At 31.1% G+C, this 25852-nt stretch overlaps 5 protein-coding genes across 8 annotated transcripts in view; 2 read left to right on the top strand and 3 right to left on the bottom strand.

Moving 5' to 3' along the window:
- LOC123703769 (pro-resilin) overlaps window positions 1-12028 on the top strand; it is a 41053-nt gene extending 29025 nt beyond the window's left edge. Inside the window, exons 5-6 of the mRNA XM_045651915.1 lie at window positions 10277-10492; window positions 11059-12028. Of these exons, the coding sequence (XP_045507871.1) occupies window positions 10277-10492; window positions 11059-11163 (321 nt within the window). The 3' untranslated portion in view covers window positions 11164-12028. The remainder of the gene's footprint in view (window positions 1-10276; window positions 10493-11058) is intronic.
- Window positions 3280-8923, bottom strand: LOC123703770. 3 transcript variants are annotated; one of them, XM_045651916.1, is made up of 12 exons: window positions 8854-8923; window positions 8742-8753; window positions 7121-7147; window positions 6749-6769; window positions 6644-6655; window positions 5946-6047; window positions 5509-5529; window positions 5411-5422; window positions 4759-4809; window positions 4126-4170; window positions 3676-3717; window positions 3280-3394 (listed from the first exon to the last, which is right to left on the bottom strand). In XM_045651916.1, exons 1-12 carry the CDS (start codon window positions 8867-8869, stop codon window positions 3324-3326), a joined length of 432 nt encoding a protein of 143 aa, XP_045507872.1. In that variant the 5' UTR covers window positions 8870-8923; the 3' UTR covers window positions 3280-3323. The 3 variants fall into 3 exon arrangements, with proteins under 3 accessions (XP_045507872.1, XP_045507874.1, XP_045507873.1); XM_045651917.1 differs by lacking the exon at window positions 3280-3394 and adding an exon at window positions 3493-3512; XM_045651918.1 differs by lacking the exons at window positions 4759-4809; window positions 5411-5422; window positions 5509-5529.
- A 119-nt stretch (window positions 12029-12147) lies between the features above and the next one.
- LOC123703798 (zinc finger protein 41-like) lies at window positions 12148-13573 on the bottom strand. Its single transcript, XM_045651955.1, has 2 exons — window positions 13384-13573; window positions 12148-12975 (listed from the first exon to the last, which is right to left on the bottom strand). Exons 1-2 carry the CDS (start codon window positions 13567-13569, stop codon window positions 12154-12156), a joined length of 1008 nt encoding a protein of 335 aa, XP_045507911.1. The 5' UTR covers window positions 13570-13573; the 3' UTR covers window positions 12148-12153.
- Window positions 13574-16159: 2586 nt separating this feature from the next.
- LOC123703813 (zinc finger protein 184-like) lies at window positions 16160-22554 on the bottom strand. Of its 2 annotated transcripts, XM_045651971.1 has the most exons (4): window positions 22433-22554; window positions 21863-22180; window positions 20631-21377; window positions 16160-17855 (listed from the first exon to the last, which is right to left on the bottom strand). In XM_045651971.1, the coding sequence occupies exons 2-4, from the start codon at window positions 22154-22156 to the stop codon at window positions 16551-16553; spliced, it is 2346 nt and encodes a 781-aa protein (XP_045507927.1). In that variant the 5' UTR covers window positions 22157-22180; window positions 22433-22554; the 3' UTR covers window positions 16160-16550. The 2 variants fall into 2 exon arrangements, with proteins under 2 accessions (XP_045507927.1, XP_045507928.1); XM_045651972.1 differs by lacking the exons at window positions 16160-17855; window positions 22433-22554 and adding an exon at window positions 18241-19700 and having other exon boundaries at window positions 21863-22317.
- A 1075-nt stretch (window positions 22555-23629) lies between these two features.
- LOC123703651 lies at window positions 23630-24352 on the top strand. Its single transcript, XM_045651727.1, has one exon. The coding sequence runs from the start codon at window positions 23630-23632 to the stop codon at window positions 24350-24352; it is 723 nt and encodes a 240-aa protein (XP_045507683.1).
- The last annotated feature ends 1500 nt before the right edge of the window (window positions 24353-25852 follow it).

Raw genomic sequence — 25852 nt, 5'->3', positions numbered from 1 at the left:
TTATTATTTTAACACTTAGAACTTCAATAAAATTGATATATGCACGATCTTAAATTCAATTTTAATTACATAAAATATTAATTAATAAAATTTTAAAACTAGGAATTATAAATATATTTAAACATACCTACTTATATAAAAACTATAATATAATAGATTTCCACAAACTATTTACATAATATGCAATAGAATATATACCAAAGAGCATGGGACATTTTAGTATGAAGCCTGGTATACCTACCAATTTGCGATAAAAAAAAAAGTCATTTTGGCGGCAAGAGATGAAACATGTGCCAATCGATAGTACATCAAAATACAAATAGGAAATACTCTTTGGTAAAATGTCGTAATTGATACGGTTTCGGAATAAATAAGAGTTTAAAAAAAATTTTTTCTTTTTAGTTTTTTGAATTATTTGTTACTTCTTACACTTAAACGTTAAGACAAAGCATATACAACTTCTAATCTTAATATATAAAAATCAATGCCACTTTTCGTTGTAATTCCATAACTCGAGAACGGCTGAACCGATTTCGATAATTCTTTTTTTATTATATTCCTTGAAGTACGAGGATGGTTCTTATGTAGAGAAAACGTTAATATGTACCACGGGCGAAGCCGGGGCGGACCGCTAGTTTGTAATAAGTGACGCACCGCACGTGCGTATCCCTAGCCCAAAGTTGGTTTATTACTTTGGTTTAGATAGTAATGCAACATTTTATAACCCTTTTTTTACAAATTAGAAGTTTTATATGCTTTGTTTTAACCTTTAAGTGTAAGAAGTAACAAATAATTCAAAAAACTGAAAAAAAAAAATATTTTTTTTAACCCTTATTTATTCCGAAACCGTATCAATTACGACATTTTACCAAAGAGTATTTCCTATTTGTATTTTGATGTACTATCGATTGGCACATGTTTCATCTCTTGCCGCCAAAATGAAGTTTTTTCAAAATTTCCAACTTTAGGTATACCAGTTAGGTTCCTTGCTTTTTTCATCATCTACTGTTACTTAGAATATTATGAAAATTAAACTATTTATTTAATTTAAAGATACATCTACATAAGCGTCGTCAAATTCATATATTGCATATGTATATGTATAAAATTTTATTCGCAGACTAATAAAGATCTCACTAGTTATATATAATATTTTTATCTATATTGTGCGTAATTCGTAATTCGTACCGTCGTTTTGTGTCATTACGCATCAGTTGTACAAGATTTGAAACTTTAATAATAATTAAACACTTTACAATCCAAAAATATATACAAACACATATTAAATGTAGAAAACTATGCAAGATTTCACAAAAAAATATGCGTTTACACACCTACTGATGCGTCACAACACTAACCACACTTGCTCCCAAAAACCTCATATTATATTAGTGTCGCCTAGAATGTATAGTGAGATGATCGGATCTAGAAAATTTCCTCTCACATCGATGACATCCAAATGGCTTAGAACCAGTATGCTTACGGAAATGCCTCCTCAATTCATCAGGTCTTGTAAAGCTCCAATTGCAACCTTGCCAAGAACATTCAAAAGGCTTTTCCCCCGTGTGATATCGCTTATGACACTTCAGATGAGAAACTTTTGTATATATTTTGTTGCAAGTCGGGAATTCGCAACGATGTTTTCGTTGGGGCTTACGCTTTGGCTCCGGGTGGTATCTACCTACCGGACCTAGTTGCCGTCGAATCGGTCTATTACCTATTTCTGGCTTTCCTTTTTCCGTACTCAATGCTACTTTAGGTGGATAGACGATTACACTCGTCTGAGTTGCTTTGTTAATACTTGGTTTGTTTTTTCCATCGTTTGGTGGGGATTTTTCTTTTTGGTTCATGTCGTTTACGTACTTGATTCTTTCGACTATAACACTCGGTTGCACCACGCGCTCGACAATGACGCTTGGTTGGTTGAATCGTGGTACAATAACATTTGGTAGCTCTGTTTGTGTAACTGGTACATCAACTTTAGTCGGTTCCGGGATTTCCTCTACAATATAATGATACTGTGGTATTGAATCTTTTTGTACATTTTGTTCAATTACTTTGCAATGATTAGTATCTTCTACTGTTATACTGGTTGGCTCGGTTATTTCAACATTAATTTTATTTTCTTCAACATTTTGATTAATTTTTATAGTATGCGCTTGCTCAGTTTGTATTACATTACTAACTTCTTTAGTTTCATTAACAATTATTTCATTTTGTTGCTCGATTGTAATGACAGGTTGTTCAATTAATTCAATGACGTAATCGTTCGCTTGTTCTACCTGGTCAAGATATAACATATTAGATTGTTCAATTTCCTCAATGATTATATTTGATAGATCAGTTTCCGGAAGAATAATATTATTTGTTTGGTCGATTCCTTCAATTACTACATCAGTCTGTTGCGTTTCGTCAATAACTACATTATTAATGTCTTCAATACCCTGAAAAACTACATTGTTTAATTGTTCAGATTCAACAACAATATTACTCGATTCATCGTTCGATTCGATTATATGAATCGGTTCGAAAATCGGCTCGATGTAGTGCCTAGGTTGTTGGACTACCCTTAGAGTAACATAGCTAACAGGTATAGGTGTAACGGGCATCGATATTTCAGTGGGAGTTTCAGGGACGCTATTTTGATTGCAGTCTGTTTCACTCGATAGGTATTGTTGCATTTCATAGCTCATTTGTTCGTAATAATCTTTAAGGGTCCGCGGCTTGTAATAGCCGGTTTCGGCGACATCTTTGAGCTCGCGGAATAGGTTTTCGTTTGGCAGGACGTCCATTTTGATTACATTGTTTGGGGATGTACGGCGGGAGCGTCAGGCCGCGGCGCGCGTGCGTGCCACACTGAATTGATGTAGTTATAGTTTAAGGGTTGTTAGTTTTAAGTTCCATGCAAGGATTGAATGAGCCTGTTTATTGCATTTCTAATATGATGCTAAATAGGATTTTATGATTGAGATAACTTGTTATTGTTGTTTTTTAAAAGCTTACCTTCTTGCTGAATTGATTGAGGCTTTAAATAAGTTATATCGTTTATATTTATAAAGGTACTTCATTCACATTATAATATTATGTTAGGTACATAATACCTAACTATAGATGTAATAACTTACTAACTTAATTATGTGTCTATTATATATTCTACCTATAAATTATTCAAATAGGGTTCTTCTAATTTTTGTTATAGCTTTTATCTTAAGACAGTTTTATCATAAACGGCTAATCAATTTATGATTGCAATGAAATAAAAGTCTTCTGTGTTTATAATTTTTATTGAGTCACTAGCAATTGTTACATTTAATTTTGTTGTTTTATGAATCATCAATATAATGATCGGGACTCTTTCTTGGTTTAGGTGGATAATATTGTTTCTTTGTTGTTTCTGAAAAAAGAATAAACTTTATTATAACTACAATTAATGAACCACATTTTCAAGAATAGGGCTTATGAAATATTTCGTAATAAGTTTCATATATTTACCCATACTTGAAACTTCTAAACTGTTTTAAAAAAATTGTTCTGGTAAACTACATTATTTTTGAGGCAATATTAAGTGATATAGAGCTAGAGTAATTATTATAATACTGATATTTATAATAAATAACTTACTACAATACTTACAATTACTTTTCCTACTTTTATTGACAATAATATTAAACTTACCCACAGATGGCTGTTCCGTTTCCTGTCCCTTCAGATTTTCGTCTGAAAAAATAATTAATTATTAATAACCGTAGGTATTAATTGTTTATAATTGACCTACGTATTGTTTCTCTTTCACACAAAAACTAATAAATAAATTGAATTACATAAAAGATATTGACTGGTTCGAATTTCAATAACCAATCGGATATTTCTAATGTACTTAGGTATATTTAGCTAGATGCGCTTCTCGGTTTCACCCGCGTGGCTCCGCGCTTATTGGTCATAGCGTAGTGAGCCTATAGCCTGCCTCGATAAATGGGCTATCTAACAACGAAATAATTTTTCAAATCGGACCAGTAGTTCCTGAGGTTAGCGCGTTCAAACAAACAAACACTTAAGCTTTATAATATTAGTAGTATAGATTTGAACGGACATTTTTCATTTTCTTTCTTTGCTCGCAAACATTACCTTCACTTTGTGGTGCCGCCTCCTCTTGGTGAAACTCATTTTCACCTGTAGGTATCAAAAAATAATCATTTATTTGTTCTAAAATTTTTAACGCCTTTCACTAGCGATCCCCTGCGCGTATTGTGATAAAACACATAATATAGTGGAAGGAATACTCTGAAAAAAGTACTGTGTCCTGCAAGACCGAGACATATTGTATTTACCAACGGGAATCGAACCCAGGATCCCTGGGCTCTCTGGATGATATCGAGATTCGAGAGAGTAATCCAGAAGTATTTGAAAAAAAATATTATAGATATTTATTTGTTTTATTAACTTTTGTGTTTTCAAACTTAAGTTCACTATGGAAAGATACATACATGAAAAATTACGGTACGGGTAGCTAGAAAGTAGAAGGTAGAAAGTCCCATGTCCCCTAGTGGGGTAAGGGGTTGATGCATTATACATCTTTTTCACTGATCGATTTTCTTTAGGGACAAGTAGGTGATCAGCCTTCTGTGTCCTGCCAAGCCCAGAAATTTTTTTTTCTTCGTCTCCACCGGGAATCGAACCCAGGACCCCTCGGTTCTACGCTCACGCGTCAACCACTGTACCAAGGAGGCGGTCAAATCTATTGTTATTAATAGTACATACTTGAGCTGCCTTTTATATTTTCCGTAGCAGTGTTTTTCTTGTTATTCATTTCTGGAATACAATTATGAGAAATAACAAATAATTATTTAAATTTACTATACCATAGAACAGATTGGTCGTGTAGCAAAATCAAAATTTATTATTTAACAAGCTTACCGCCCGCGGCTTCGCCCTAAAACCTTATAAATTGTATACTAAAGGTTAAAACCTTCCTCTTGAATTTACTCTATCTGTTATCAAGTGATAAATGCGTTAAAAACAACCGACTTCAAACTTGCACTTGCAACATTTACAAATACAGACAAAAATGCTCATAAAATAAAAACTACTGGGCCCACTGGGCCTATCCGAATAAAATTTTTATGGGACCAATTCGACACCATCCCGCATCGAACAAAAAAAGAATCACGTAAATCGGTGCAGAAACCTTGGAGTAATCGGTGTACATACATAAAAAAAAATACCGGCCGAATTGATAACCTCCTCCTTTTTTTTGAAGTCGGTTAAAAAAGACACGCATCAAAATCCGTTGCGTAGTTTTAAAGATTTAAGCATACAAAGGGACATAGGGACAGAGAAAGCGACTTTGTTTTATACATACTATGTTAGTACCTAAAGTTTAATAATGTATTAAAATATCGTGATACTCTACCTTCATTGGTATCTAAAATATTGTATTAAATCGATTATTTACCAATATTAAATTTTAGAACGAATGAAAAAAAACATTTAAATTTTTTATCTATTTACCTGGTTTATAATCCTGATCCACTATAAATAGAAAATAAAGGAAACATATTAATATATACTTAGAACGGTGAAGGTATTGTTGAAATCGATCCAATAGTTTTTGAGATTAGTGTATTCAAATAGTATCGATGTAAATTCCAAATTAGTAAAATTTTGGTTTCTTGTATCACAAAAAGTTTTGACAGATAATATAAAATAAAAAAAATTATGGTAAAAAAATTAAAGCATGAGATTATTAATAATAATTGTTCAAGATTGAAATTGAGTTTAAAATAAACTAGCGGTCCACCCCAGCTTCGCTTGTGCAACATGTTAACGTTTTCTCTCCATAAGTACTTCAAGGAATATTATGAAAAAAAATAACGAAATCGGTTCAGCCGTTCTCGAGTTATGGGCTAACCAACATATTTTCATTTTTATGTTTTATAATAACATACATTTTATAGCTTGATCTGTAGTACATCTTGTCGAATATAATGTCGACTCCATTTTCTTTTTCGGTAATGCTAACTTCAATGGCCTAAATGGTTTGTTCCGAACTGTAAAAAAATCCAAAATTAACATTAGGTATTTTCTAAAAATTGCTGAACAAAAACTGGTGAAAATTAAAACTTAAAAGAAACATACGTGGATGCCCACCCCCTGCAATATGTGCTCAAATAAATTGCATCGAAATAAGTCCATCCGTTTTGTAACGATGGATAGACATGCAGATGTTATAAATTTGTATTTCATTAATAAAAATAGATCTTTTCATGCTTACTTTGTGGTTAAATTAAAACTATGATATTTACTAGCTGCGCTTCGCGTTTTAGCCCGCTCCTATAACCTTCCTCGATAAATGGCTATCCAATACCAAAATAATTTTTCAAATCGGACCAGTGGTTCCTGAGATTAGCGCGTTCAAACAAACAAACTCTTAAGCTTTATAATATTAGTATGTATAGACTAGCAAACCGGGCGAACTCCGTTTCGCCACCAGAGACACCTTTTCTTTGCTATAAACCTCACGGAGCCCGAGACCTTTGCAACGAATGCAAAACCGTGGAAATCGGGAAAACCCAGCTTATTTGTATATAGTAGATTAAATATTAAAACCTACAATTTTTTCTTATTTCTCTGTAATTCCACTCACCGTTTTCAAAACCTTAAAATAATAAAAATGAATGAGCATTATTTAATTGTGATAAAATATAAGACATTGAAATAAAACCGAGAAAAATTCTCCAAAAAGACTCACTTGATAGTCTCTCTCCATATTCTAAAAATTAAAAAAAAATATCATTTTTTAATTAGTTAGGTACATATGGGTAGGTACATATTATAGACTAGGTTTCCGGCCGCGGCTTCGCCCGCGCAGTCAAAGAAAAACCCGCATAGTTCCCGTTCCCGTGGGATTTTCGGGATTGCGTCATTTTCCCGGGATAAAAAGTAGCCTATGTCCTTTCTCGGGTATCAAAATATCTCCATACCAAATTTCATGAAAATTGGTTCAGTATAGTTAAGGCGTGATTGAGTAACAGACAGACAGACAGAGTTACTTTCGCATTAATAATATTATATAGTATGGATGAAAAAAAAATACTTAGTATCTAAAAAAATATTTACCTACCCATGTTTAACATCTTCACTCTATTATCTGTGAATAGATAAAATAAATAAATGTCAAATTGCATATATAAATTAGAATAATAATTAAACATTTTAAAGAAAGGCCAAGTATCAAATCCCGGAGGAAGCTCTACAAAAATCTCTCTTAATTGGCCGTAGATAAGCAAAAAGGATCCAACCCACAACATGACCGAAAATGAGTTAAATATACCAAACTGCTTGTCTAGGTCTATATTTTCGATTAGCAAAAACAATCCAAGTAAAATATGAATATTTTGACGTTAAATTGACACTGGGTACCAACCCACATGTATGGAGAAGCCATATTTTAGTTTCGTAAAAACGATCCATTCTTCTTGGATCATAATGTAAAACGCTCAGTCTAAGAAACTAACACAAAACTAAAATGTTTAAAAAAATCCAAAGCATGTGGATCCTTTTAGATATTTAATTTTTATGATATTATGATGCAATAGATAAATCACTAAATAGATTCAGAAAGCATGGATCTCTTTTGTTAAACTTAATTTTGTAGAAATGTATACTGGTTTAATAACAAAAACGATTCAGAACATTTGGATAGACTGAATATTATGTATTTAAAGCTTGAGGCGTTAGGCATGCATTAAGTTCACACTCCAAGTATCTTGATCGGGTCACACATCTTTGCCTTTTTTACACCGATTTTTCTAAAATAGAAGCACTTTGAAAATACCGGAAAAAATTTACGAAGCTGACGAATATGTCGAAGTAACAAAAAAAAATTACTCGCACAACTATCGATCACGCGCTCATGTGATCTTTATTACCTTCATTCAAGAATTGCCTATAGAAGACTGTAAGGTTTGTTGGGGATATAAATTATTAAGACTGAAATCGATTGTATGCGCACCTCCATCGACTAAACAGTTTAGTCATGTTGAATTCAAGAGGAGAATACAGCTCGACAGATCAGTTTAGTCGATGCAAAAGTTGTATGTATGGGCGGGCTCGAAAGGTAAATCTTCGGAGGTATCTGATAATGATTTTCAATGACTATGGCCAAATGTTAAAGAAAAGCCCAATTAGACGATTTGGAGTCAATCTTTGACTATTTATCTAAATACTGCCTGGATTTCTATAAATCAATCCAAGGGGGCAATCCAAGACTTCATGACGATGTAGATATGGCGATGAACCGGACTTCGCACACGAAGAAGAATAGTAAATCGGATAGAATTAATATGTTTTATATAAATAATGAAAAAAAAAATTGAAAGTTAGTTGTTTTATTTATGAAATTAAAAAAAAATAAGGATCTTAGTAGCAATTAGCTACTTTGAATCGTTTTTGCGAAATGAAAATTCACTTATCATAATTGAAAATAGGTTTTATCAAAAAGGATCCTAACACACATTTAGCTGAATATTTCAAGAAATAAAACTAAATTCAATAAAATTTGTTTGTAAGAATAAAATATACATTGACACACACACTTTTCCTTAAGAAGCAATTAACACAAGCAAGTCTTTATATGAACAAACACAGGTTAAACTTCAAACTTCAATAACTCAAAAGTAACATTTTGTGGGTTGGATCCTTTTTGGTTATCTACGGCCAATTAAAAAATCTTTCTCAATTACCATATTCAGGATCTGTAAATGCAAAAAAAATATTAAAATATTGGTTTTATGAAAGCCACTATTAATGACTTTATACTTTATAGTGAAATCTTTAAATTATTATTCTATTTACCTAAATGATTGTTCATATAAACATAGTGCGGCAACCATGTTGTAACCTGAAAGACAATTTATTTAATTTGCCTATAGGTACACATCTCTCTTTTAACATGCCATTCAATTAAAATTTGTTTAGCCGTATAGCGTAACAAGCATGCATTTATATTTGATTTTTATATAAAAAAAACTTTCCTCTAATTTCTATTAAAATTTATCACTCAAAAACAATAAAAATTCATTCAAAATGTGCCAATATAAAAATGTACTTCCTGCTATCGCATAAAAATTTATTAACAACAAATTTAAAGAAGCCATAATATTACTCACTTACAATCAAACATATCACATGTAAAGTCATCTTAAAACGTTATTTATTTATAAAATAATAAAATAACATTGCATCTCGTGAAATTGTGAAAGAAACATATAAATTTATATTTCACTATAACATTACATTTTATTGAACGTTGCTAATAAAAAGCAAGTGTAATAAAATTATTATTAAGCAGTCTTGTAAAGTGAAAACCCGTGTCCTATGTAAGTTACTAGCTGTGCCGCGCGGTTTCACCCGTGTTCAAAAGAAAGTATTTCTATGGCTTATGTTGTATGTCATATTTCTTAATTCAGAAGACAGAGCATTATCTTGAACTAAATATGTAAAATTTGGTTCTAAATATTAATTTTTTTGGTACATTAGCTACAACACTGCGAAGTATCATCAAAATTAGTTCAGTGGTCTTCGCGTGAATGAGTGACAAACATACATCCATATTCCATACATTTTTATAAACTTTCCCGTCTATAGGTACTTACTAGATACCTTTTCATTTCGATATAGGACAGTCCGGCAAGAACACGACCACGAGAAAAAAGTATATTTTCACATTTTTTTTTTAAGTAAGTAGGCCTTCTAAGAAAACTGAGACTTATTTCCTTTTTCCGTATAATTAATATGCGTATCTAGTGTGAGGTGATGCATCTCGTTTGCCTTACAATATAAATCAACTGTACTTTAAAGGTTAAAATATGTGAAATAAACACCAAAAAGTAGATAATTCTTCTATTAATATGAATGTTTTTATTCTATTCTTATACAATTTTTTTTGCGAAGATTTAACGTTGTGAAAAGTTTATGGTTCTAGTTCTAGAGTTTTTATTTTAGACTAGCTGTGCTCCGCAGTTTCACCCGCATTGCTCCGCTCCTGTTGGTCTTAGCATGATGATATAATATAGCTTTATAGCCTTCCTCGTTAAATGGGCTATCTAACACCGAAAGAATTTTTCAAATTGGACCAGTAGTTCCTGAGATTAGTGCGTTCAAACAAACTCTTCAGCTTTATAATATAGATTTATTTAACTTTTTGTATTTATTGATGTTTTTTAATGTTTTGAACCTAATAATTTTTTTTTTTTTTATTATATTCTTAAACTTTCAGCACCACGAACATCACGAGCACCACGAGCATCACCACCACGAGCCAGGCATGCCTTTCGACTTCGCGTACACTGTGAACGAAGACGACAACAATTACAGCCACAACGCTATATCAGATGGTGACGTCACTCGTGGGGAATACCGCGTGGCGCTGCCCGATGGCCGTACACAGATTGTCAAGTATACCGCTGATTGGAAGAATGGTTTTAATGCTGAGGTAATTATTGGGAGTATAGCCACACATTAAAATACTACTGACTGTCTGACTAGTGAATAGCCCTGTAATTTTAACTAGGTACCTACCATCGTTTTTCCCAAAGATTTGCCGATCAGAGAACTTTCTGAAAGATTTCCTGGATTTAAAATCACAATTAGCGTATTACCTATTATTTATCCACATAGGTACATCTCTTATGAAAAACAAAATTAACTTGATATTTTCCGCTATGGACTCCTAATTATTGAAATATTGAACATATTAAAATGTTTACTCTGTGCACAGTTTTATTCAACTTGATAGATAATATACCTTTAAGTAGGTAATAATTTATATTTCAATTACGATAAATAATATTTATTATTTAAAAAGCAATTGCTGTTATCTTGTCTCGCTAAAACACGAAACACGGATTTTAATAATCTTTAAATATTTGTGGAAGTTATAGGAAATGGAAAGGTAGTTAACTACTGAACTAATTGAAAATATTTTTCGAAAATGTACCTACCTAAAAACAGCGGGTCATCTACTATAATAAATAAAACGCAATATTATCTCAATTTCAGGTATCTTATGAAGGAGAAGCAAGGTATCCCGACCAACCCGCTGGCTTCGCAAATGGCAACAACAGAGCGTATGCACCACCAAGCGGTGGCGGTTACCATTACTAAATAAGTTCCACCGATTTTGTGATACGTTGAAAACATTCATGCTGTAAATAGGAATCCATATTTTACAATAAACTTATTGTTAATCACTGTTAATCATATACGTGTAAAAAATGTGTATATCCAATAAATAAACCTCATTCAATCGTATCATTGTTCGTGACAGCTGCAGCGCGGGAAAATTTGGCGGGAATTTTTCCTACAGATTGTTTCCTAGCACGATATTGCCATTCAAAATAATCATTTTGTAATTGAGCTTTTAGCTTGGTTATGTAAAATGAAGAGTACAACTCAATAACATACTCCATCAATTTTGTAGCTAGATAAATCTAGTTAATCACAAAATATCCAATTAATGTAATTGAAAATATAAAGTTGCGATTATTTAATGTTCGAATGATTTGAACGATTACTCTAAGTTACCAAACAAGTTATTAGATACTTATAAGAAATAGTGATAATTAAAGTAAATTATATAACCCAATATTTTCAGTTTCTCATATAATTATGTCCAAAAATGACCTTTGAGTAGAATCTTTATACTTCTTTCCATATTATGCTTAACTTATCGGTTTAAAAAATTAGAAAAGAAAATAAAAATGTAACTAGGCAAACTAGTCAGAATTATTTTTCTTCACTGTAATTTTTTATCTGTTGTTACAGAGACAATTGACTCGAAAAAGTAAATTTACTTTTTAAATACAATATAATTGTTACTTTAAAGTGATAAAATTATGTCAATTTAAAATACTCAACATCACTGCCTTGTATAATGTATCCTATCCTTATTGTATTATTATGTAAAACCTATTTAATGTACTTACTTATTTTTGTATAAGAGTTTGCAAATAAATATATTTTTATATAAGATTGTGTTTCTTTTTAGTTTTAATATTATTTTACACACCTACCAACTTATAAGCTAATGGAGCCAGAATTTTTTCATAGGAGAAGGAAAGTTGATGGCAAAATATACAATCATAGACATATTTTTTAAATATTTTTATTAAACACAGTATCTTGAATTTCAAAATTTAAATCCTCTTGTTTATGCACCAACTTCAAGTGCCTTCTCATATCTTTTTTAAACACAAACCTCTTGCCACAGACAACACAGAATTCTTTCTTCTCGCCATGTTTCTGTTTCATATGATTATTAACTCTACTAAGATTTACAAATCTATGGTTACAGACATGACATTCAAATGTTTTATCATCTGAATGCAGTTTTAAATGGTCTTTTAAACTTTTTCTATGATAAAAACTATCTCCACAGATCTCACAAATAATATCTTTTGTTTGTTTGTGTGTTTTTATATGTTCGGCTAGGGCACTTTTTGTGTAAAAACTTTTTTCACAAGTACCACATTTGTGAGGTCGTTTTTGATAGTGTTTATTATTTTTATGGCCCTCCAATGTTGTTCTACATTTAGTTTTATAATCACATACATCACAACTATAAGTCTTCCGTTTCCTATGCTTGTGTAGCCGCATGTGAGCTTTTAATTTCTTTTTAAGTAAAGATTTATAACAGATAGGGCAACATTCTTCTTTTTCAATTTCATTTGATTCCTCAAAATCTTGGCCAATATCATTATTTACAGAATCTTCATTACATTTAACTTTTGAGTTGTTTGTCAAATCTGTCGCAATATATAATTTTTGATTGGAAATTAGAGGCTTACTTAATTGTTCATTGATCTTAATAGTTATAAGTTTTAGGTATTTTTCCATGTATTCTTTTCTTCTTATTCTAATGTAAGTACTTATAAGCATATCTACGCAGCCATCACATGCTTGTGTGAGAATTACATTCTGAAAAATATAATATAAAATCAGATGGAATATTTTTAAATTGAATAAAAATAAAGTTTTTGATACCCTTTATCAAAAACTTTATTTTATGTGAATTGACAAAAATATTAATAGCTTTATGAATATTCTATCGGAATAAATAGCAAGGACTATTATGTTATTTGAAACTAGCTTTCCACCCGCGGCTTCGCCCGCGCAGTCAAAGAAAAACCCGCATAGTTTCCGTTCCCGTGGGATTTCCGGGATAAAACCTATCCTATGTCCCGGGGTAAAAAGTAGCCTATGTCCTTTCTCGGGTATCAAAATATCTCTATACCAAATTTCATGCAAATTGGTTCAGACAGACAGAGTTACTTTCGCATTTATAATATTAATACCTAGTATGGATAATTATAGTGTTACACTCACTTGCAATGGAAAAATGTATTCTGACATAGCTTTTATACTCAATGTAGTAGAAAACCATTCACTCTCAATATGAATACGATCATAAATATCCATCATTTCCTCACATTGCTTGAAACACATAAAACAAGTTAACTTAGATATTTTTGTATCGATCAATAAATAAATAAGATCCTTTATGTTTCTCATTTTAAACTTGGTAATTATTATAATATTTACGACAGAAAGCACTCATTAAATCTGGATTAATATGAGCATGTACATATATTATAATTGTACTATAGCTCAATTAAGTTTACGGTGCAGTTTCAAAAGTTTGAACTTTGAAATTTTACAAAATTCAAAACATGTGAAAATCAACTGTCAAAATGTCATTTTGACACGATGCATATTGTTGCCATAATAATATTTAGGCACAGTTTAGGTACCTACCTACTGGGACTTGAAAGTTGAAAGCGTATTTCATGGTCCACCAGAATGTCCATAGTTGGTCCATAGGCTTTAAACTGGCTGTAAAATTATATTGTAAAGAATGGAACCACGATGGAACGTTTATAATGAAATTTTTCTGCGTTAGATTAGAGAATGACACTTCAGGCGCGAGCGAAGACACGGGCTAAGGCTAGTCAAAATTCAAATTCAATTGATCTCTGTAGGAAAATACATTTAATTATAAAATAATACATATAATTATGTACCTACAAGGTACCTACTATGCTAAGCTACTATGATTGTGATATACAAGTATTTTAGTTTTATGAATTCGAAAATCAACGCACTAAATCATTGATTCACTTGTGTTTATTGATTAATACCAATTGAAATTACATTCATTTCAATTTCCAACACTTGTTACGAAAGGGCTAGGCGAATGGTTATCACCACCATTGTAGTTTTTACAAAGAATAAAATCACGTAAAATTAAGATGCATCATATTTTCCCTTTTTAAATAATTTTATAATGGTCTAGCTGTGCACCACGGTTTCACCCGCATTACTCCGCTCCTGTTGGTCTTATTAGCGTGATGTTATGTATAGCCTCTTCGATAAATTGGCTACCTATCTAACTTTTCAAATAGGATAATTTTTCAAGTAGGTCCTGATATGCGCGTTCAAACAAGCACTCTTCAGCTTAAAACAGCGTTATTAAAATAACATCTCTATATAGCAGAAACAGTCATTTTAGTAATTTATATAGAGTTCAATTTACAATGTTAAAAAATAAAACACAGTTTTATTCCAAATATGTTTATTTCTATATTTCAAACGTCGCTGCGCAGAGCACACAGCTATATACCTACAAATCTACATAATTTAAAACAAAAATAAAAAAAAAGAATAATATATCAAAATAAGGCTTTATTTAACGTTTTCTAGTAAAATTGTGTTGAATCAATTTTATTCCAATACAACTTAAATTAGAATATTGCTACTAAGTCATGAATATAAGCTTATATTCGTCCATGATATAAGTTACTTTTCTAAAAAATAATATTGGTATTTTGTGTGCTTATTATAATAAGTTTTATATTTTAATTCATTTAATTTATTATTACACTTCTATATCTTCAAATTAATATTATGCCTATAAATAAATTCTGTGATCATCACATTTAGTTATTAAAAAAAATTTAAATCATAATTAAAGCCATATAATATATTGGTAAGACAATAATAAATTGTGCATATTTTTTCGTTTTCTGAGTGCAGAGTGATATAATATGAACCACTCGGCCATTCGGCACTCGCTCAATAAATTGATAACAAAATATTTAATAATGATATACATAAACATTTTATAGTAGAGCCATTTTAATAGGCAACATTTGACAGTTCAACAAAATTCAACAACGTAACCTAGTAACGACGACATAGAACAACGTGATATTTCGTTTTGTTAGAACTGCACATTTGCTTAACTTTTTTGAATTACGATTACATATTTATAATAATATAATAATGACCGATACAAGTAATTTTAGGATTTGATTTTACTGATAAACCATTCTAAACATACCGTGTTTTCCAATTACAGCACTAGAGCGCATTATGCGGCATAATGCTTAGCGTTGAATGTTCCAATTGCAGCAATGCTTCGCACAATTGAGCACTCTTAAAAGTAATGCGCGTGAATTGATGCGTGCAATCGATTTATCGTAAGTAATTATTAATTGTTGGAAAATATTTAAAGCTTTCGTTTCTTTCGAAATAATCAAAGTTAATTCAAATTGTGTTAAAAAAATCAATATAAGTATGGATGAAGGTAAATCCAAATTACTTAAAATAACCGTAAATATTTTTCAACCAATTATTATGTATACCACTTTATTTACACATTAATGAGGTTATTGCTAACTCTATGAATATTTTTTTTTTTCAACACTGAACTTAGCGCAACCTGCTGGTGCGTTTCACGTTCCAATTAAGCATCAGCATAATTCGGCATTGTGCGCCACTGAGTCGCATTATGCTCTGTAATTGGAAAACAGCCATAATAAACAATTTCTGATTTAAAGAACTGACGTCGCTACAATTTTGTGTCAATAAACCTTTTTTCTTTTTAAATACCAGAGACGTTACTCTAAAAATCGAAATCTGACATCTAGAATCGAATGCATTGCTTAATTATTGTGAATAAAAATTATCATAAATTATTGACATGTGTTTCAAGTTCGATTGACAAATGTTTCAAGTCCGTATCGATTAATTCACTTTAATCGATGTTTTTAAGCAGGTTACCACCCTATGAAGATAAAATTGATAGACGTCAAATGTTGCCTATTAAATTGGCTCGACTATAATATGTGAGTGAATATTATTTTTACAAATCTTAGGTTTACATGTTAGATAGTATTATTAATATTACAACTGCACCCATGTATACATCCATAGGAGTAGAAAATGCTTACATATAATATAGACCCGACTTTTTGAAGTGAAACTTCTTTAGGCGAGTAAAATTTCTAAGTCAGCGTCATAACAGTACCGGCACGTCACGAAGTAAGGCAACGATTTTGGTACTTATCTTTGAATCTTGCCAAAGAAGTTTCACTTCTGACACGTGTGCTCGGCACACACTCTTTTTTTATAGATCTTTTATATTTGAGTCAAATAAATTTTAACTAAAAATAACAACCAATATACAACTTAAACTTTGGTTAAAACTAATGCTACATACAACTATGTGCAACTTTTATATGAGTTTTCAAATCTGTGTTACTATCTACTACCGTTCGGCACAACCTACAGCAAAATCTACCTCCATGATATATTTTCATATGACGTTTCATACCAGACTCTGAATAAAACGATTTTGAACAAACCGGACAATAATGTGGCTTTATATTTATATGCTTCCGTAAATGTACAACTAAATTCTTCCTACATTTAAAAACTTTACCGCAAAAGTTGCATTCTTCCTTCGAGAACATACTATGCAAGCGTTTATGACAATTCAAATTATACTCTGTGTAAAATTGTTTTTCGCACATATCACAACTGTACGGTTTCATTAATAAATGAACTTTATTCACGTGTAGTGAGAGATCATTTTCGTTTATACACGCCTTCTCACAGAAGCTACAAGTTAAAATTTCGTAGCGGCTATTTTTTTTGAATTTCATGATGTGTCGTTGAATGTGCCTATCGTGATGTACTTGCGTCTTGAAAAACTTATCACAAAGAATACATTGTGTATTGAAATGTCTTTTGATATGTTTTTTCAGTTTTAATGCATCTGTAAAATTACGACCACAAACATTACACTCAGCAAACACTTGTGTTTTCAACGAATGTACCACTTTAACATGTTCGAACATGCGAGATTTAGATTTAAATGTCTTTGCACAAAATTTACAATTAACCGTTTCGAATGTATGCTTTAAAACGTGTTTATTCAAGAAATAATCTGATATAAAATGTTTATGACAGATGGGGCATGTGAAGAGACAATTTTTCTTGTTTTTCGTTCGCTTTCTGAATGTTAGAAACTCGCTGCAAACATCATCTAAATATTCGCAGTCTATGTAAGATTGATAACCGTTAACTGCATTCTTTTTAGCATATGTTTTAGTTGCATTTTTAGCAGGGTTCACGAATTCATTTTCATCTAGTGAACTAAGTATATCACTTTGCACAGATACACTTTTTATAGATTCACTTTTTATAGATTCACTTTTTATAGATTCACTATCTGAAACCCTAAATTCGTCTTCCAAAACATCGATATTCATATCTTCATCTTTTATTAGCTCCACATTGTCATACTCAAAACTGGGCAGTATAGCATCTTGGCCTATTTCTATTATAACATTTTTATCTTCATCAACTTTATCTAGATCACTTAGGATTAAACTTATACAAGTATTAAGTCTATTTCTTATATTTTTAGCTGATAGCAAAAATATGTATGTCGTTATCAATTTACTAAGGCAATGATTGCAAATTTTGGTTCCAGTGTAGCAAGCTAATGAGATCTGCAACAAAAAATAAAATGGTTTAAATAAAAAATAAAAAGCGGTTGTCAAATGTATGTTTGTCATTTAGAAATAAGTTATATACCATATAGAGCACTGCATATTGTTTAAACTGTAATTCTTGTGTGTCCAAATTGTTAGTATATTTTGAAGTTTAATAGCCTTGTTATTGAGGCAAAGAATTTTATATTATTTATTATGATTAAGATACTAACATAGTCTAATGTGAATACTGTTTATTATATATTTACTAATACTACTTTGAATAAGCACATATTATAACAACTAATTTTGAATACTAAAATTTATAATAATGCAGTACTAAATCTAATTTACGTACTATTTTTGAAGTGAAACTTCTTTATTGGGGTTGGAAAAAAAATTAGTGTAACATTTTTTCGTTACGCGTGACATTTTCCGTTACACGCCATCTTTTACTTATCCCTACCACGCGTGATTCGACGTATTCCTGTAAAGATGCATATAGTTTTTTTTTTTTTTTTATAATTTCATAAAGAAGTTTCACTTCTTACGTGTGTACACTAGTACACGCACACATTTTTATTTTTATTTTCGTAGTGCAGCTAATCTTCGTATTGGCTTTTTACGTTTATTGTTATTCCCCACACCAATATTAAATGCAAATGATTCAACATTAACACTTTTATCTATATCTATGTCATCCATTTTTTCAACTACTGTAAAATCTGGTTTGACAGTTTCTTTTGCAGTATTTTCTAAAACAATTTTCTCATAGCCTTCTTCAAAATCCATGAATTCTTCAGTTGGAATACAATTTGGCTCTATTGTTTCGAATTCCATAAGAGTATCATTATTATTTTCTATGGGAAATATATTTTCCTTGACTTGAATATCTCTTGTAACTGTTTGAAAATCAATTATTTTTGTATCTTCTTGGTTATTTTCTGAAACTATTATCTTATTATTTTCATTTACTTTATTCATAAGTACTGTTAGAAAATTTGAGTTATTTAAAACAACATTAAAGTTTTTATTTGTTGTATTATTTTCATCACAACAAATACATGTTTCTCTGTTTATATTATCTGCCAAACATATTTCACATTGCCATTTAGCTGTTGTTGTATTTATTTGTTCTTTATTGTCATCTTTTAGACATGTTTTTGTATCCGCCAATATATTTGTAATTTTTTTACAAAAATTGCAATAACCAACTTCTGTGAACATGTAACAAAACTTGCAGTTTTTCTGTTTATTTTGATTTTCATTGGTTATTTCGGATTCCTTGCAAGTTATGTGTGATGAATTATTTTTATTGGATAACTCTTTGCATGAAATACAATTTGGTTTCTTGAAAATCCAACATAGTTTACATTTAGACCAAATATTTTCATATGTGTCTGATAAGTTAATATTGTTATCTATTTTTTCTTCTTTTTCAGTGTCAGTCTCTTCTAATATCAAAGAATTTATTTGTATTTGTTTTATTTCACTTTTATCATCCGTATCTTGTGAATTTAGTTCTGCTTTTTCTGTATCATCATTGTCATTTACTTCAATAAGTTCACAATTATTTATAATATTCATTTGATTGTCTGTTTTATATTCTGTGATGTTAAAACTGTTACCGTGTTCTTTGAAAGCTGTATATTTATAATTCAAAGTCATGATATTCATTACATCTGGTTCAGAAAACAAAAATCTCTTGACATCATCAAAATTGATATTCAGAATTTCTTTAACATCTGTGGTATATTTCATCTTTTTTGCAGGAAAAATGTCTGATGCAAACTTTCGTTTCATCACGCGCAAATGCGTAACATTTGTTGGTAATAATAATTCTTGATACTTGTGTTTTTTATGCTAGAAAATTACACAGGATATCAAATTTATAAAAAAAAAAAATCTCTAAAATATAGTTTGTATGATAATCACTAAAATGTTACTATTTCTACGATTAGTACATTATCATTAAAAAATAAATTAATGGTAAAATATATTTTTATTGCAGTTATATGCATAAAATTATACCTTCTTCACCTAAAATTCTGATATTAAGAGTTCATTATAGCAAAGAAGTAGCAATAGATTTCAACAACATTTTTAATAATTTATGTAATACTAGAAATCGCCCTGCGGCTTCGCTCGCTGGTCAAAGAAAATTAACAGTAATAGGCACATCTTTAATATAGCGCCATCTAGCGGAATTTATAAATATCAGAGTGATTTGTATGGGTATCATAATGAATCATTCCATGGGAACAAGATGTATGAGGTAGAAACTTTTTATGACTCTACTAATACTCCTAATGATCCCCAGACCCAAATAGTATATCATGGAATCACTGCATTGCAACAAGAAAATAATAAATACACTTTCGCATTTATTTTTTGCCAAAATGTTATATTCATTGCAATATTACTTTTGCTTGAATAGTGGAAGATAGTGTAAGTGCCTAAAAATACTTATATACTACTACAGTAGAATCCTTTTATTACGACTCCGGTTATACTGACCGAAGTGAATGCTAAAACTTTCAACACTAATTTCTGTTTGGGAAAATTGTGATATCCGACAATACTTTTGTTTTGTTTGTTTTGAGTCTCAATGAGAAGGCATCTCTATTTTGTTTCTCTGTATTAAATAGTAACAAAAACAGGAGATTGTTTATTTTCTACAAAATGCTTTGTATGACGTCCGTTTATTATGACGTGTTTGATATTCCCCTTCAATGTCATTATAAACGGATTCCACTGTATGTTAAAATATTAAAAAAGAGATAATTTACTTACATCTGGAAATACAGAAGACACCATACTATAAATACTTTTCTCTCCAGTCAAGCCTGGTAGACCACCATGAAAACTCATAGTTTTACTAAATTCCGTTGTTTCTTCATCAATATTAAAACATATAGAACACATATTCGATGTATTTCGTTTTATCAAATTGTCCAATGAATTCTTGAACTTATGTTTCTCAATATGCCGTAAATGTTCATCCAGTGATTTATTATTAACTCCGCATTGCTGACAAGTGAAGCCAATCTCTGGTTTTGCGATTTCATTGCTCCAAGCATGTATACGTTTATGTTTTTTGAGTTGCGAATATTTGACAAAGGACTTGCCGCATAATTTACAATGATACCACATTGTTTTAGGATGAGATTTCTCGTGATTGGCTAGTGCAAACTTATTAGGAAGTAACTGCCAGCATTTAGAGCATTCAAGTTCATTTTCCTCCGTAATTTCTAGCGGTATTGTATTTAAATTAACTATATTTATAATAGGTTCAGCGTAATCTATGATATTTAGATGCTCTGCGTGTAATACATTGTAGTTAGGTTTTAACTTTGGTTTTCCTCTCCTTTTGACAGGTTCCAAAGGGTCAAGCTTGCTGAATTTCTCATCCATATCTTCGAAATAATTACGCAATGCTCGTTCAGATTGTTCGCACTGCTGCGTGAAGAGGTAACACGCTAATGCTTTGTCTAAGCATTTCTTGCAAATTTTGTTTGGAAAATTGGAGTCATGTGCAACCTGAAATGAGACAATATAGAATATGATTTATGAATGAATAAAAATGGAGAAACAATGATGTAAGATAATTATTTTACTACTTGTACTATTGAATTTCATTAATCTATCTATATACTAATATAAAGCTGAAGAGTTTGTTTGTTTGATTGACCGCGCTAATCACAGGAACTACCTACTGTTATCCGATTTGATAAAATCTTATGGTGGTAGATAGCCCATTTATTTATTGATAGGCCATAGGCTATATATCATCACGCTATAACAAACAAGAGCAAAGCAATGCTAGTGATAACATAAATAGGCCTGTGATGTGGCAAATTTATATGTACATAGTTGAAAGGTCACAGTAATCTATGCATTTAAATGAAATATATATTTGAAAGAATTATTTAGTAGATTCATACATATACAAACAGCTAGATAACTTTTTGAAATAATTGTTTTCTTCAAATAAGAAACTTATGATTAAGTAATTCAACCTTTACCTTGAACGGGTGGAAGCTAGCAATTATATCCTTTATAGTGACCTCGTATAACCCACTTTTTCCCGCTAATACTAACACTTCATCCAGTTCATTTAACTCGCTTGTTTTATTCAAACAATATCTGCAAACTCGAAACCGTAACGTTCCATTGAGAAGGAAACGTATTGCATCTTTCGTTGTTAAAGGTTCTTCAGAGTTTTCAAGTTTAGAAGTTAAATCTTCAGAATGTTTCCTAGGCTTCGCAGACCGAGAATAGGTCTTTAGCTCTCTTACAGTTTTTGTTTGGAATTCCATATTGCGATCATACTCCACATGTACCTATTTAAATAGAATCAACACTATATTAAATAAACTACATTACAATGTATAAAAAATTAATTTATTGTATTATTATGAACTTCTGTTGATAAAAATGCTTAAAAATTTTGCCTCCACTTTAGAAAACGTCATTGCAGTATCACAAATGTCAACGCTGACGGACGCCATTACCATTATCCAACAGATAAACGCATAGATTATTATCATATTTTTGGATCTATTATTAATTAAATTTGTTTTTACAGATTTTACCTTTTTTATTCCGTACACACAACTTTTATTAAACAACTGTATGAATAATAAAAAAGTAAAATGATACTTTATCTATCTCAAAATAATTATTTAGGTATCAACAGAAGAAACCTCCAAGTTCCCGTGAAAAGTAGAAACGTCAAATTATTCCCTAAACGTCAAATATTAATTTATGCACAGACAAAGATAGAATTTTCCATTATAAATGTAGATAACTATAATTTAATGACACAGATTAAAAAAATTAAAGTATATCTAGCAAGCGTTTTAAATTATTGTGTAGTGAATTTATCGCTCGTCGATTCATCATCGCGAAAAGTTTAAGTACATTTTTATAAACTTTCGGTCATATTCACAGAGTAGACTCTAGCTTAGATCATAAAGAAATGATCATTGACTCAAGTATATTCAATATATTTTACTCTACTGCAGGGAAGGTGCCGATGCCTGTTGATTTCGTGATTTATTACTCTCAGGTCCAGACCAACTCTAGACGCAGACGCCAAGTCGAGAAAATCGGGTACATTAATTACATACCATTATGGTACAGTTTCGAGGCTCATCAGGGATAGACGTGTTTTTTGTGTTCATTTTAAAATAATAAATAGTCTCACAGTATAATAGTCCTACATATCTTGTAATAAGTCTCAAAATAGTGTAAAAGTGCCGATCTGTGTTACGACATTCTAAAATAACTTCAAAATTAAATTCAGTGAATTTTTGCGGTGCGCAGCTCCACTTCACCTCACGAGGGAAAGAGACGGACTCTTATTTTTGAAAATATTCCGTCGCAGATTTGAAGCGACGCGACAAAAGTAAGGAATTTGCGTAACCGATATTCTATTTTTAGAATTTGAAACAAATTTTAATTTTAATAATATGGCTTGCAACTGCGGAGCATGTAATAAAATAATAAAAATTAACCAACACAGTATTAAATGTTCTAAATGCTCTCATAACTTTCACACAGTATGTGCAAATATAGCAGATTTTAAAAAAATTAACGAAGAGTCGAAATTAAATTGGACCTGTTCTTTATGTCCTCCAATAAATTCGAATATCGACATAATTAATTCACAAACCAAGCCGAAAAACTCAAGCTACATACAAAGTTCAAACAATACTTGTACTGCATCTGCTTCGTCCAGCCCATCCGATAACACAAACGACGTGTCAATCAGTGCTATCGTTCACGAAATGAGGCTTATCAGAGAAACCGTTGGTGAAATTAAATCACAAATGCTGACCCTTACTGAACATATTGAAAAGTGCAACCTTCGACTCGATGAGTACGATACTAAGCTGGATCATCACGAAAAAAGAATAATTACATTAGACAATATCATAACTGAACTCAAAGATCGCTTGAACTCAAACGCACAGGCTCAACTTCGCAACGAAGTAGAAATAATAGGCATCCCAGAAACTCCAAACGAAAACCCCGCTCACACATTCCGCGTCATCACTCAAAAATTAGGTTTTCCCATTGAAGAATCTGATTTGGACTTTACAACCCGCGTAGGCCCCGCGCGCAAGTACTCACAAAATAAAGGCCCTACTGAAAATAACTCTTCCCAATCGTCTCGGCCTTTAGTTGTCCGATTTTTGAGCCGCAATAAACGAGATGAATTTCTTAAAACTGGTAAAATGAAGCAGCGCTCCATCAACGCTCTAGACTTGGGACTCGCAACAGAACTCAAAAACATAGAACTATACTTCAACGAACGTCTAACCCAAGAAAACAGATATTTATTTCGTACCGCTCGGCAACAATCAAAAGTATGTGGTTATAAGTACTGTTGGACTAAAAACGGCGTGGTTTACATCCGCAAACAAGAAGGGAACTCTGCAATCCCTATCAAGAAACAGGAAGATCTCCACCAGATACTTAATTCACGTAAATCCTCGTCAAACTCCTAATCCCATTCTCATATTATTATTATGTTTTTTGCTAAGATATAATGTAAGATGTAATTTATTTCCTTTATGTCTAGAAACACACGTAAAATGTACCTTAGTGATAAATTTCCTATTAAGTACTAAGCTACAAGATAATTATATTTTTAATTTTTCATATTTTAAGTTTATCCTTAATTATAATTTAATTGATATTAAGATAAATCTTACTATAAGCAAGTCTTGCGACTCAACAATAAGTTTGTTTAAAAATCTGTTGAATAATACAACAACAATTATAACTTCTATTTGTTTAATGATTCTACTTATTTGTGTGAACAAAAAGACAAAACTTACAATGTTTAAAATATTTATAATTTTGTTTATAATTTCTGTTTATAAGAATTCTAATTTATGTTATCTTTATATCTTCTTTGTTAAAAGATTTATACTTATCTTTGTCTTAACTAGATTAATAATATTATGTAAACACACTTACCAATACAATACACTACAACACACAACTCACATAACTCACTCACACACTTACCTTCTATCATACACATCAATACGTTGCACTCATATTGTGTATACTTATAAAAGATTTTTCCAACATGTAAATTTACTCAAACTCATTAAGGGCATGACAAATTATTATTTAAAGAAAAAACAATCTGCTACAAATTCATCTCTTCAGCATGTCGTTAATTAACATAAGTAATGAATTAGATGAAACTATATCTATTGAATGTCATGCCTACAAGTCTATAGAAGAATTTAATGATTCCAACTTAAAATCAAATGCATGCGGATTTTCGGTGCTATCATTAAACATTAGAAGTATTCAACGGAATTTCGATGATTTCGTTTTAAACCTGAGTAGATTCCATAATAAATTTGACGCTATAATCTTAACTGAATGTTGGCTTTCCGAAAATATTATAATTGATAGTTTACCCGGTTACAATTCATTTCGCTCTTTCAACCAGATAAATAAATCAGGAGGTGTAGTTATATTCGTTAAAGTTTGTCACAACTCGGTTACGGAAAATTCTTCACTTACAAACGCCGATAGCTTAAAATTAAATATTAATCATAACATTTCACTCCTGGGAATTTACCGCACTCCATCCATTCCGGTTAACGACTCATTTCTATCTTCGTTAGATAATTTGCTTCATACCTTAAGCGAAAAACCTATAGCGATAGTAGCTGGTGATCTTAATATTGATATATTCAACCCAACATGTCAGCAGTCCTTAGATTACCTATGTCTCATGTCTTCTTATTGTTTTCTTCCTACTATCACAAAACCCACACGAGGGGAAGCGTGTCTCGACCACATATTCATCAAGGCGTCCGGTAAACTATGTGGTTCCATCTGTCAATCGACTATAACCGATCATGATATTGTTATTGGCCAAGTTGTGAAGACAAAGATAACACAAAATCAACCCCGATGGCGAACAAAAATTGATACAGACGCTCTTATAAACTCTTTAAAAATGATTGATTGGAAGGAAA

The sequence above is a fragment of the Colias croceus genome, chromosome 27 (assembly GCF_905220415.1).
Source record: "Colias croceus chromosome 27, ilColCroc2.1".
Lineage (NCBI taxonomy): Eukaryota > Metazoa > Arthropoda > Insecta > Lepidoptera > Pieridae > Colias > Colias croceus.
This window is presented reverse-complemented; position numbering and strand designations above follow the sequence as displayed.